This window comes from Leptinotarsa decemlineata, unplaced genomic scaffold (assembly GCF_025532065.1).
Source record: "Leptinotarsa decemlineata unplaced genomic scaffold, Ldec_3_MD MMD2_tig00001393_RagTag_RagTag, whole genome shotgun sequence".
Taxonomy (NCBI): Eukaryota; Metazoa; Arthropoda; class Insecta; order Coleoptera; family Chrysomelidae; genus Leptinotarsa; species Leptinotarsa decemlineata.
This window is the reverse complement of record NW_027412562.1, coordinates 7,610,039-7,624,423: the sequence shown is the minus strand read 5'-3', so window position 1 is coordinate 7,624,423 and position 14,385 is coordinate 7,610,039. Positions and strand designations below refer to the sequence as shown.

General features: G+C 33.4%; 2 protein-coding genes across 6 annotated transcripts in view; one reads left to right on the top strand and one right to left on the bottom strand.

Moving 5' to 3' along the window:
* LOC111511000 (Myb-interacting protein 120) overlaps nucleotides 1–9,263 on the bottom strand; it is a 24,283-nt gene extending 15,020 nt beyond the window's left edge. The window contains exons 1-6 of one of the 2 annotated variants that reach the window (XM_074175932.1): nucleotides 9,245–9,263; nucleotides 6,419–6,577; nucleotides 6,094–6,345; nucleotides 2,610–3,307; nucleotides 1,014–1,142; nucleotides 411–950 (exon numbers count right to left, since the gene is read on the bottom strand). In XM_074175932.1, the coding sequence (XP_074032033.1) occupies nucleotides 411–950; nucleotides 1,014–1,142; nucleotides 2,610–3,307; nucleotides 6,094–6,345; nucleotides 6,419–6,577; nucleotides 9,245–9,248 (1,782 nt within the window). In that variant the 5' untranslated portion in view covers nucleotides 9,249–9,263. Of the gene's footprint in view, nucleotides 1–410; nucleotides 951–1,013; nucleotides 1,143–2,609; nucleotides 3,308–6,093; nucleotides 6,346–6,418; nucleotides 6,578–6,867; nucleotides 7,033–9,244 lie in introns of those variants that run through there. The other variant, XM_074175931.1, reaches the window with a different exon arrangement.
* Nucleotides 7,096–14,385, top strand: part of LOC111510997 (voltage-dependent anion-selective channel) — a 25,413-nt gene continuing 18,123 nt past the window's right edge. Inside the window, exon 1 of one of the 4 annotated variants that reach the window (XM_023166985.2) lies at nucleotides 7,096–7,418. In XM_023166985.2, the coding sequence (XP_023022753.2) occupies nucleotides 7,230–7,418 (189 nt within the window). In that variant the 5' untranslated portion in view covers nucleotides 7,096–7,229. Of the gene's footprint in view, nucleotides 7,419–11,373; nucleotides 11,595–14,385 lie in introns of those variants that run through there. The other 3 variants (XM_023166986.2, XM_023166988.2, XM_023166987.2) reach the window with 3 other exon arrangements.

Genomic DNA, 14,385 nt, shown 5'->3' with positions numbered 1-14,385 from the left:
TTGAACAGGTGATCTAGATGCTTAGAGATCTTAGTGTCTTTCTGGCAGTACAAAACATAAGGTTAATTTCAATATTGTAACTTTTTCAGTGCTTGTGAAAAAAATTGTTATACAAATTTTATGTCCACCCTTTGAGGGGCTGTATCTTAACAAGGGATGCTCAAATGAAGTTTCTTTATATGAAAGATCCTATCTTTTTTTCGATGAGGAATCACCTCCCTAAATGTTTTACACTTATTCAGTTACACCCTGTAGAAACATATTATACACCTTCATGCTTTGTCAGTAAGAATTTTATATCTTCAGGCACCAAATAATATTTCCAATTTAAATAGAAAAAATAAATAAGTCCTTTGAACGCCAAACCGCCTAACTAGACATGAACTCAGCGAAATAAAAAAATTCCCTACCTCGTAACATTCACAATAATTCTTCAAGCAACCCGATCTTTTGCAGTTGCACCCCTTTGTATGTTTCCTGACTGGCTGATCTCCGGACACATCCTTCGCCTTGCCGATCTTTGGTCTGAAAGCATGCGGATTCCGCTCCAAGCAAGCTTTGATCGCCCTGCTACGATGCTCCTCGTTCTCCAAGTTGTTGAAACAGTTCAAGCACTTGCACATGTAACAAAACTCCCCGTTGGCGAAACAGTCGCAATACAACTTGAGGCACTGGGATTTGTTGCAGTTGCAAGGCTTTCGTGGTCTCATGCCATCAGAATCGACTTCGTCTTTAGGAGCAACCGGAGAAGAACTGTCGCTGCCAGTGGAGGTAGTTTTCCCTGTAGGCGTGCTCTTTGCGGAGTTGGAAGGAACCGCTGCTTTGTTGGTCTGCGGAAGAGGCGAAATGTTCGAAGGGACGACCACCACAGGAGTATTTGATAGAGGTGAAGGAGATATCGCTACTTTTCCTGTCATCGGCTTGGGAGCTATTTTATTGACAGTTGTGGTCTGTGAAAGACATATTTTTTTTTATAAAAATGAAGCTCAACATATGAAAAAACAAAACTCTACCTTCACATCAGAGAAGACAATGTTTCCAATAGATGTCGCAGTTGAGGTTCTTAAAACTGTATTTCCTGTTGAAGTAGGTAATACGTTTGAATCTGTAGGGTTGGTTGTGACGAATTTAATGTATTGCATCTATAAAAAAAAAATTATATTACTTGATGAGCACCTGAAAATCCTTCGACACTCTCATTATCCAATGAATTTATAGCTTAGTTTCTCTCAAAGTCCCACAATTCCAACATGATTTTAGAAAAAAAAGGTCTACTACTCACAGTAGCAGAAAACTCAAATGAACCAAAATGACTGCGACATTGATTTTCAAAGCCTTGAAAACTTTAGAAACTATCAAATTTGTAACTTCTACTATCATATATTATGTTATTTTTTACATATACTCATTTGATATTGTGGTGTACTTCACCCTCAGTAATTCGTTTACGACCTATAGAGTTTGTACAGTAAATAAAAATAGTTGTTTGTTATTCTCCTATAATGAATACAATTATGTTTTAGATTTTGACAGGAAATCTTTTGAAATTGGGTGATGAAACATTATTTTTAGGATTTTGGTGAAAATTGTATGTTAACATTAGCAATCCTGTACTTAAGCTAACATATATATGTTTTACTAGTTGCATACATTTGGTTCCTAGTAAAATACTTCACTTTGCTCTCAACAGATGGCAGCACAATATGTTATTATTGAAATGTTTAAATGCAATAAATGCAAGTAGCATTAGTAGAGGACATTGCTGGTAATGACTGTTAATACCAGTTATTTTTGACAATTTGATGGAGCACTTAAATTATGAAATGAACTGAACTTCCACAAATAAATATTTCTATTTTACTAGATATAGCAATCACTGTTGGTACGGATTTCACTAGTTCGGACTTCCATTGTCTACTATATAAAATGATTTGAAATCCCTGAAACAAGTAAAAAAGAGAATAATTAAAAAAGAATAGTTGAAAATAACAATTATATTAAGCAACAATAAACCTGAAATGAAATGATAGTGAAGTAACCTACGAGTAAAAATATAATAATTGATTAAATAAAATTAAAGGAATGCAAAAAAGAAAATAATAAAAATAAAGTGTAGAGATTCCAAGTCACGTTAGTTCACGACGTTTCGATTGTTGGTATCTACAATCGTCTTCGGGTGATGACTTTTTACTTGTTTCAGGGATTTCAAATCATTTTATATAGTAGACAATGGAAGTCCGAACTAGTGAAATTCATCACGAAACATTGTCAATCACCTTCAAACAAACACTGTTGGTACGCCTCTGGTAGGTTGTTACCTATCCACTTGACTTGTCAGATGTGGCTAATTGCAGGCACTTTATGGTTTACTTTCAATACACTGAATCAATTTCAGAAATTATTCAATTTTCACTAACTCCGGACTTCAAAGTGATTTTTAACTTCACAAAGTTATTCGCGGTACTTTTAATGTGAAATATGAAATTTTTCTTTGGTAAAAAACCACTAAACCTTTAGTTTCTATCGGGACTCCGGCGATGCACGTGTGCACTTACTCCTATACTTGGCGTTTTTATTAAATAATAGCATTAAAAGTTTTGTGAACTTACCCCCCTTCCAGGTATATTTATCTGATGCAACTGTCCAGAATTGAGAGTTTGAGATCCGGCGACTTGTATGATTTGGCCCTGTGGTAGAATATTTGTATTGGAACTTGTTGCGGTTTTGAAAAGAATCTTCTGAGGACCCTTGTTAGCTGTGAGACTACTTGCCGGTAATATTTTCGCAGGTCCTTTGACAGCTCCGAGGGAAATGGTTTTGGTATTCGAACCAACAGTCACTAGTTGTGCTGTGCTAACTTGCGGCACAATTTTCAGAGTTTTTTGAGGATTCTTACTGAGCAAGACTGTTTGCTTCGGCACCGTTTGCCCCTGCTGGATTATTTTCGAATTGGGCAGTAGACCCATTTCTTGGGCCAGTTGCAAAGTAAGGGTTTTTGTAGGGGACGACATCGCAATGTTACTCCCTTGCGCCTGGACGATTTTAACAGGTTGGTCTGACTTTTGCACAACCATATAATGCTGTGGTTGCTTAGAAAAGGTTGTCAATGGTTTCGTAATGGTTTTTTGTCCAGGGGCAATAATTTTTTTCATCACCACAGGCTTCTGTGGTACAAATGATATGTTTCCTCCTTGAGTGGATATTGTTTTGAGAGTTGGTTTGAAAGTAATAGGCCGACTTATGTTCGCCAAGTTCAGTTCCTGACCTTGGGAGGATACCAGTTTAATAGTTTGACCAGGTGTTGTCCCTAAAAAAGACAGAAAAGCATTATGAATACTGTAGAATGACATATTAAAACAATTAATTTTTCCCAAAAAATGTATAAAAAAATACAATACCTATAGAAAAAATAAACAGAATATAAAAGTTGTAATAAACAAAAGTAATTTTTTGTGGACGAAATGAGAGATTTATTATGGATCTTTCTGGGATTTCCCTTTCCACTATCTGAAAAAAATAAAAACTGTATGTAATAATAAAAATGGCAAAAAATACCTGTATAAAAATTACCTCTTTAACTCTGTTGCTGTTGAAGTTTACAGCATATTCAGGCAATATCTCTCTCTTTTAGACTTAAATTGCAAAAAAATTGTGTCAAGAACCACATGAGTCAAGATTTTCTTTCTTAAGGAGAATTAGAATAAATTTAAGAACAAGAGGAGATTTTGAAATCATCATTAGAATAGGTACAATGTTGGTACAGCAGACTAGTGAAATGGATGTCAGTTAGATTATGTGAAAACATTTATGAAATGTCAAAAAACCTTAGGAATAGAGTTCTGTATTGAAATGTAAATTTCATGAAATCGCTAATGAGAACTATAAATACATACATGTAAATAAATCATAAAAAAAATAATTATTTCTCTTTGATCAATGAAAGCTAATTTTACAAATTATAATATATCTTCTGCTTTTTCGAACCACTAAACAGAATATCATAGTCCTTTTTTTCAGTTTGCGCATGCCTCTAATTTCTAGGAGAGCGTTGGAATTCTCTTCTACTTTTTTACTGCAGCATTCAATGTGGTCTGTCCGATCTGTATACATTTAAGAACTTTAACTAGAAACGCTGTTTGATTCTATGAAATGCCTCATCAATCAATGTTAATATATTCCCTAATTACTACTTTTGCTTTCAGTAGTGTTCTTTTATTAGAATGTTTTTCTTCATTTTACTCGTTTTCAGGTTAAAATTTTCTTTTTCCTCAATTTTCTTCACTTTCTTCTATCACAATTTTCTTTGTTTTCTATGGAAATTTGCAGCTTCCAAAATCATCAACTAACAAACAATTTTTATTTCAATAAAATTATCTCCCATTGATCAATTAAAGCAAATTTTACGAATAGTGAGTGTAGTAGTATATCCAATTCAAGTATCATTGTTTTCGTCAAGCTTTGATTGAAATAAATATAGAGTATAGGAGAAAAATATAAGTAGTCTTCTTTACATAAACCGAGAATGTTATTGGATTTGGATTCACTATAGCAATTGGCAAGTTGTTCCTTCATTCATCTCACCATTATAAATGAAAAAAAAACAACAGTTTAAAATTCAGTGAAGTTCAATTCATTCATAATTATCACACAAAAATATTTCAGAAATTACATTCAAGCAGACCAAAAAAGGGAAATTTGGAAACGTTGCATCTTGCATAATAGTGTAATAATTTATAATAATCTGCCAGCCAAGTTTAAAAACGTAAAATTTGTTTTAAAATTAAAAGTACTTTTGGAAAAATATTTATTACATGAATAATATTTTCACATTTGACAGTTTATCGTTGAACATATTTATATATTTTTATACATTTTTCAGTTTGAATTTCCCTATCATGAACAGCCAATGTTTCTTGGAAAAGTTGAAAAAATAAAGTTGAAAAATAAACTTGTTTCTTTGATGGTGATTTTATCATCTTTTTCCTTCTGGTGATATTTATTCAATTCACCAGACACGTTTTCACATTGAAGGACTCTCTATTCATTTCCAATGTCAATATAAAGTAAAAAATTCAATGGAAGACATTATCTCAAAAAATTTGTTCAAGAGTTCATCAGATAATTTGAAATGAAAATGCCTAATTCAATTTAAGGGTTGTACCATAATTAACCTTGACAATGAATTAATAACCACAGCCTATGTAGTAAAAAACCAGATAGTTCTTTTCATTGGAAAAATGCAAGTTTCTCTTACATTCTCCTACACGGAAGAATGTGTGAAAATCAATAATGATTCCATGCTATCTTTTCTGAGCCGCTTAATGCTTTCCCTTGTCAAGGGCTGGGAGTAGAATAATAACAATTCGAAAAGATTGGTAAGTTAATTTATGATGTTTCTACAACTTTATTCCAAATACAAAGATGTAATGCAGTTTTAATCAAGTTTTGACAAAGTTAAACAATTTGGTTTCTAAAACATCATTTTGTTCCCTCTTAGAAACATAACTCTGTTGTAGTCGCTGATTAATTTAAGATTTTTTTTTATTCAGATAGATCATATGAGAACACCAACTTTTCAAAGTAGTCATAATCTGTCCCTTCGACGTTGGTAGTTTATTGAAGTTTCCAAAAAAAAAAGACTGAAAACCAACTCCTTTGTACTGAAACATGGAGTAAGAAAGTTATCTGCTTTTCACATACAATAAACTAGAGAATCAATGAAAGGTAACAATTTGGTCGAATATCAAGTTAGTAAGATTTTAAGTGTCCGAGACTTATTTAGTGATCCCATATACCTATATGTATTTCAAAGTTACATAAAATGTTTCTCCAGTGTATTTATAAAAGATATAAAATGGGAATAATGATATCATCCTTTTTGTAACATGTTTATTTCCTAAATTCTCCATTGAAAATAATTTATATTTTGCTAAAAGAATTATAGTTGACAAATGGTCAAAATATATAGTTTTGAAAACATTTTTGAAAGATTATTAGATCTCAATAAATTGTACGATGTTTTGAAACTTAAAAAAAAATTATCAAAACTTTTCCAATTATTCAGTGATGATATACGTGTCACTTGGATTTTACCTTGCAGTAACAACAGCTGTTGGCCTCCTACTGATTTGACGGCAATAGGAACTTTTGTGGGTTTTGGAGCAATTGTTAAAGGTCTCAGAGGAGGAACGGAAGAGGTTTTCACAGTCTGATTTTGAAGCATTTGCTCAGAATATTTAATACTTTGCTGAGAATAGCCATCCGATTCGTCTTCAAAAACTTCTTCGGCTTCAACTTCTTCTTCATGTTCCATAACATCTTGGCTCTCCACAACAACTTCTTGTTCTAAATATAACAAATCAGGATTATTACTGTTTGACTATTATGTTTTCAGTGAATTTGAAAATATCTCATTTACCTCCAGTATCCATTCCATCAGTTGAGAAGGTTATTTCCTGTGGTAAGTCTGTGAGTGAGTTAAAATCTGCATTAGTCAATTCAGGAGTGTTCTCCATATCAAATGAGGCATCTTCAATTGTTAAGGTATCTACCAAAGTCGCTGTATTTTCTGCCGACCCTAAAAGTCATGAAATACTTATTTCAACCACCAAAATGTAAAATTAAATTTAAATGATGTATCTTTAACCCGTAAAAGTATGTAATGAACAGGAGAAAGTTATTACAACGAATAATAATTTATAAAAAATGAATTGGAATGGAAGCCCACAATGAAGATATTCAAAATCTGCCTTGCAATATAAAAGCAAAGCAGACGCCTATTTAAAAATGACTACAATCAGTTTGTGGAAATATTTTATTTTTAATTCTACAGATGAACCAAAATCTTTATACTTTGCTTAGACATACCTTTTTGTAAAAAGGACATAATTATTAGGGAAAAATATACTACTTTTCCTGTAATAATGAACTATTTCAAAACACCTAGTCAAATTTGACAGATCACGTGACCTAACAAGCGCTCCATGACTACCAACAATAAACTGAAAATTCCTGTTAACGGTATCCGCAATTTTGAAATTCTTCTATATCTTCTTTCCATAGCTTTTCCCCGAAAGAGAAAAGTTAAAGAAAGTACATTTCATTTAACGAATAGGTGATAAAAATATTTCAACAATTTATTTGAACAATTGAATGAACAAGAATGACATCTTGTCAGCAGTTTGGAAATGGAGGTGTCAAATTATAAAGTAATTTGTGAAACGTAAAACATGGAAAATCCATGTAAACAACATATAGAAGAAAAACACTACACCTATCCCCGAATTGCCGAAACCAATATTAAAAACGAAAATGGGAGGGCCGAAGTTAGACAGGTAGACTGCGGCAAGAAAAAAAATGGGTTCGGATTTTTACGGAAGTCTGCCGAGGACGATGAGCCTCCAAAGCCACCGTTGTTGGTAAGTGTTGTGAAAAATATCAGTTTGATGGATAAGTAATATTTGATGCGTCATATGTATATTATCAATAACAATTTTATTTGTATTTAACAGTTTCGGAATCCTTCATCACAATGAATATATTTTTTCTAATGAAAACACTTCTCCCTCACCAGAACAAAAATACTGTCCCTCGACGTGTGTTTCGTTATTCGAGGTAGCATCATCAGGAGATGACTAAAACTGAGCTGAATATTTTCTCGTCAAGTACTAACATATACGAAAATGGTTTTCTATCGATCTAATACTGAATCGGAAATATGTATCACTTAAAAAAATAGAGAATATAATCAGTCATAACGCTTTGAGTATTGAGAACATTCAACGAAGTCGAGTTATCAACGTTGTGATTCTTGGGATCTATGAAAAAAATACCTGTAACTCGCAGAATTTAACAAAGATGTAAGAAATTGAAATACCTATATCGTTTGTCCCTCACAAAAGTGACAGATACGGCGGAAAAAGTATTCTCCTACTAATTATAGTAGGTGTTTTTATTACACAAATTCATATGGAAAAATTATTCTACTAACTACTTGAGTTAGAGTAACGGTGTATATATGTTTAAATAAAGTGGAAATAAATTGAAGAATAAAAATAAATATTTGGTCTGAGACAACTATGACAAACAATAATACAAACCTCTATATTATCTAAAACATAAAAAACATCAAACTAAAATCAAAAAGTTCATCAGATTCTCAACTCAACATCGTCCTAAATGTATAGTTGTGAGTTGATGTTGAGAGTGCACAGCCACTTTCTTGAGTGCTATGTTCGATTATTAACTTGTGTATATAAACCAAGTTAGTTTATTATTTTTTATTTTTCTTTTAATGAGCATTATTTATATAAATGTTTACTATATTATTATATACTCAGTCTAAAGGTTAAATAGCATTTATCGCATTCAGAATAGACTAAATTGAGTTTCAACTACAAGAAAGGATATCATTTTTTACAAATGATAACGTATTGTAATGTGCTAATGTATGTGCTCCGAGTATATAAAGCGCAAAATATAAATGCGAGACATGTGCTGTTTACAGACGCTAGTCATATTTTGTAACACTCCATTGATTAGTGACTTTTTATTCTTGAGGAAGGTGGGAAGTGCTTCACCTTGTTATGATGCAAAGGAGAGCACTTCGACCGTTGTCGCATTGCCTTCGATAATGTCTGCTGCAGTAGCAGACGAAACGTCAGGTATCGTAACCTACAGATCAAGACTTATAAACCTGGAAACATCGGACAATTTGTAAGACCCCGGCCGTGAAAGCCTACATAACAACTACCCTGTTATCAACAGGGCCAACAGGTAAAGGGGATTCTGTGCCGTCATAATGACAGGGGTACCTGAAGTAAGTAGGTGAAGGGAATGTTGCTATGCTACAATAAAATCAATTTGAACCTGCTATTTCGAAACAGCTACAACTGTTTCGGAAAATTAGAGTTCTGCCCATTTCTGTAAAATAATGCTCAAAGCAATAAATAAAATTGAATGTTTACTACTATGAAAGTGGTAGTTTTTAGTTTTTGTGGTGGTAGTACTGCCTCCGTCTTCACACTCATGGCAGGTACAAACAATATCTGTTGAGAACAGATATATTATTCAAAATAGGGGAGGGTGAATACATTTAAATTATGTATAGGAGTACCTAATTTTTATATTGAAAAATCATCAGTGACCTCAAATAAATCTATTGAAAATAATTCTACCACCACTGAAAGTTAAATGGACATATGGAAAACTTCAAATCATGTTTAATGAAGACAAGAAAACTTACACATTTCAACTATGGAAGTCTCATAAAATTTCTGTATGCACTTACACCAGCGTTATTGGCCACCTTTAAACTTTTTACGTTGATAGACACGCTATGTCGAAACCACAGGGCGTAACTTGTGAAAGAATCTTAGAAATGATGTGTCTTCAGGTAAAATATTTTGTCAATTGCCTAATGAATTGATAATTATCCTGGACAAGGGAAGGGAGAATGTTTGCTGTTTATGAGAAGAAGAATCAATTTTATTCTCTCGGAGAGCAATAAACTTGTACAATTTGTATAGTATTTACGAAATCAATTAGAATGGCATAAAAACTAAATAGTTAACGAACGTTGATATGACTGGCATACTCTGAGTGAAAGGTAAGACATTCTTAGAAAGTCCAATAATCATTTTTATGTGGGAGGTTTTGTATGGTATTAACTAGTAAATTCCAGTTTTCGTCTTTGATATGATGGTGGACGGACGAGCCGATAACGAAAGCCATAAAAAAATGTTCCAAGGGGGGAAAAGAGAGTATTGGTATAGTTTATATTTGTCTCGAATATCTCAGTGAAAAATTCTTCAATACATTTACAATTTAATCCCAATTCAACCCTGAATTTAAATAACTTTTTCCACTCGTGATTGTTTTATGAAAATTCAGAAACCTGACTAATGTCCAACCACTTTTCTCAAACACCAGAACTGTAATACTATTTTCGATGCGCCTTTCACCAACCAAGTTGACATCTTCAGAAAACGAAGAAAACTGAAGACGCCAACTTGGTTGGTGAAATGCGCGTTGACAAGAATATTGCAGTGCTGGTGTTTGGGGAAAGTGCTTGTTATGGATTCATTCTACGCGCCAGGGGCTCCAGTTAAACCTTTAATTATTGACAACAATTATATAATGAACTGTGAATCATGACAGACAATTACTCAGAACATCTAGCTTCTTATCAACAATAACAATGAAAACCGTCCTTGGAACGTACCAAAGAAAGACAGTACCGGATACTACCAAATACTGCCTGGAGTAGGTTTTTCGGCAGAGTTTCGTGGTGGCCGTGGTAGTGGACGGACGTGCTGATAACGTCCTCCAACAAAAAAGGTACGCGGATGCCATGTGCTATCGTGAGGCTCCTTTTTGTGATGTGTTAGTCCATTTTGTGAGTGTTTTTCAAGGGCCCTCTTTATTCACGCCGGTATCAAGGCCGGGTGGTTCGGATAACCACGTAAAGGGGGCTGTATATGTGGAAAAAACCAAAAGGTCTCCCAAGCAGAAGGCGTCTTCATAAAAATCAAATTGTTTTTATGATAAAAAAGTTCGAAAAAAAATGGGTGGCAGCATTGCTCCGTGCAAGAGCGCTGCGCCCCCCGACGAAGCTCCTGTCAACCAACAGGAGGAGCATTGGTCATATGCGCCTGAAGATGGAAGCAACGACAATCCAAAATAGAGAGAGAGAGAGAGAGAGAGAGAGAGAGAGGTTTTTCAGCAGATCGGCAATTCAAAGCAGTTTTCACATCTTTGTTATGCAATCAAAATATTTTAAAACTGAAACTTATGCGTGTTTCTCATACATGTCGACGAGGGGATGTAAAAAATAATAAAAATTTGTAGAAGAGATTATTTAAGAATAAAAACCTGTTATACACAACTAATCAGTATTCAAAAGAGGGCTCCTTAATAGTAGTCTGAAATATACGAGCGTCTCGAGATAGTTGGAACTTGGTTCCCGTGGTTTGGAAGGGGGATTTAACCTCACTTATTATAATGCAATTAGTAAATTCGGTCTTTAAACTCAGAATTCAGACATTGTCTTCATTACTGCTCTACCTAACCTCCTAATCTATTTTGATCATATTCACAATTTACATTATTACGAGTTTGAGTTGGAAGTTGAAAAATATAAATTCGAGTTTAAAGTCGACTCTTCAGAGCGTTCATGCAACCATGAACAGAAAGTTAAGTTTAAATAAGTTATAACAACATCTGTCTAGATTTTCTCTCTTCAAAACTGAGAAGGCAGGTTCCAACTGCCTCGAGACGCTCTATAAGCACGTTCAAGTTTCACACATTCTCTGAAATGAATTAATGAAAGTTTTCTTCGCGTAGTCCGATTCTGATATTCTGTGAAATCATACAATACACGATCGTACATCGGACTACTACGATTCGTCGTCGGTCACGTCACTTGATCTTGATTCGTAAAATAGACGGCCTAGATCTGGTTTTGTTGCCGGTGTGGTTTGTTAAAACTCCGGAAAATTTGCGTTCTTTTTTACCAGGTCTAGTTAGTCTGTTAAAAACGAGTCGTAGTACTTCGTGCAATAGTATATTCTCGTAAACCCCCTTTCATCAAGTAGGTAAGTTCATTGATTAAATATTTTGTCATTTGTTTCACACACTTGATTGGTTTATATGGCTTTTGTGAAATGAAATTAATGTTTCTTTTTATTATCATGAAAATAAAGTGATTTTCAACATAAACTTCATCTATAAATTCAATACATTTTTACTGGACAGGTATAGGGTTTTACGATGTAGTCGGTACTTTTTTGATGTTATGTAAGATTTTGTCAATGATCCATTGATTTTCTAATATAAAACTGAATTGGAAATCGGGGTGTACAAATAATATATAGTTTTTTGAGAATTTGCATTCCAGTTCAAGTTGTGATTGATTCTATCATTTAATTTTAATTAATCTTACTTTCACCAGATATTAGAAAATTCAGCCATGTTGCCGACTTGTGACCTGGCGTGACCTGTACATTCTGGAGAGAATAGACTGATAATGGAATGGGATTTTCAAATAATTAAAAAAAAACTATAAAGCGAAGTATCGAACTCAATATTTTGACCATGAAGCTTTTTAAAAAAATCGTATTTCAACTTTTCTTAAGGCACCCCTCCCTACTTTGATTGTTCAAAATCGGTATCACATACTTCTATTATTAAATCTATGTACAGGGTGTTTCTAAAGTAAGTTGGAATATATCTGATATGGTGATTATGAAGTACATTCTAAAATAGAATTTCTAAGAATATATTAATGATTAATATATTTGCAGAAAGCGTCTGTCTAAGAAATGTAGCTCAGTTCACATGTTTTTCAGTATATTATTAGATACCTACTTTTAAGAAGCTTTAAAAATGTTTAATTGAGTATTATCAGTATATACCCGACCTGTTTCATTATTCAGGTCTGATAATATGAGACCAGATCTTTGAAAAGAGTATAGTATTCCCCCGGTATGTTCTTTTTCGATAAAAAAAGGTATAATTAGAAATTTTGAATGCCTGAAATCAGAATGTCATTTGAAAAAGCTGCTTCTTACTGGGCAGTTTTCATGTTAAGCAAAGAAAAGTTCAAATTTTGCATCCATGACCCTTCCTAGTACCACTGATGATACCTATGTTTGGTCGAAACAGTGCTGTCTGATGGTACTAGATCATGGGCATGCATCGACGGTTTTGGCTCTGAAATTATCTAGTTACCTGAAAATGTGAGCTGCAGAGAGAGAGATAGATAGCGAGGTCTCATTTGGCGGTTTGGAGAGAATTCATTACCTTTGGTAATCGTGGTTGAATGTCAATCCGATAGATGACATATTCGTTAAGTTATTGACACTTAAGTAACAAGTGAAATCGTGAAATGATTTTATTGGGCGAACCACTTATTATTAGGAACACACATAGTTGTAAACGTAACATTTGTGTAACACAATAAATGAGTAATTCTACAAAACCATTCTATTTAGGTACTTTTAAAAACTATCAAAAATTAATTTTTTTCTTGTATCAAAAGTTCTTATAGTGAATACAATATATTTCCTGTTGTTGTTTATGCCTTGTGGTTTTCTATTTTGCATTCAAATAAAAGATTAACATCGAAATATACATATTTATTTCTTTACTAGTTACTATCCACTCAATCTTGATTAATATTCGACTTGATACTCGCTTTCATCTTATGGAAATAAATAATTCGTTTTTTACTTTACCAAGTTATGAATACAGCGACAATTTAAAAATGTGATGCGGACACTGCACAAATTATATTTTCAAGGCAGTGTATTTTTTGTGATTTGATTGCATAGACTCCATAATATACAGGGTGTTTCAGAATGAGATGCTGATCTTCAAAGGTGTGAATCCTTGGGTGATTTTCAGAAGAAAAGTTCAAATGAGCCAATGTCCTCAACCTATTAACTTTTGAGCTACGTGGGGTTGAAAAAAATTGTTTTTTCATCATAACTTTAATAACTTCCTATATATGTTGATGAAATTCAGCAAACGTCCTCTAAGCATCAACAATCATTTTTTCTATGTAGATTTTAAAAAGTAGATTTTTCAAGACGAGATATTTTTGTGAAAATATTAAGTACGCCACTGATTTTTTTAGCGCTATTCATGCATGCATGATCAATATTTCATTTAATAAAAATAACCATGTGTACATTAGATTACCATCAAACTGAAATAAATAAAAAACGTGAATAGAAAATGGAAATGATTGAGTAGCTGGTGAAATTGGCCACCGTCTGAATTATGTATGCCTCAGCTCTTGTCCCCATTGCAAGGAGTTATGCGGAAAAATATTCCAACCGGAATACACGAAATAGACGGTTATTTCTTTCCATTGATCGTCGTGTACGGGAGACTGGTACTTTGCGACCGCAAGTTGCTGGTAATAGTGGTCGTAAAAAAAGATACAAATGATGATGAGCATTTAGAATTTGTCGAAGAAAACCTTGAAAACACTACAAGGATAATAGCTGCTCAATTAGATGTTGGTCACATGATGGTTTGGAGAAGATTGAACAGCAGCTTCATCCCTATCACTTCACAACCGTTCTAGAATTACTAGATGAATATTATCTTTAAAAAATGGGATTTTGCGACTGGTTCTTAACGGAAAACGATCAAAATATCAACTTCATCAATCATATTTAATTTACCTTCAATAGAAATTGCATTATGAATATCCTTCAATCATAACATTCGACGTAGATTCATCGGGTTCATCTGATGCTTATACCTAATAACTTCTTGAGTAAGGGAACCTATTTATTACTATATAAATCTTTTAAATTAAAATGTAACAATATCAATTGTACATAAATAAATAAGCATCTATTAGTTTTTACAAGT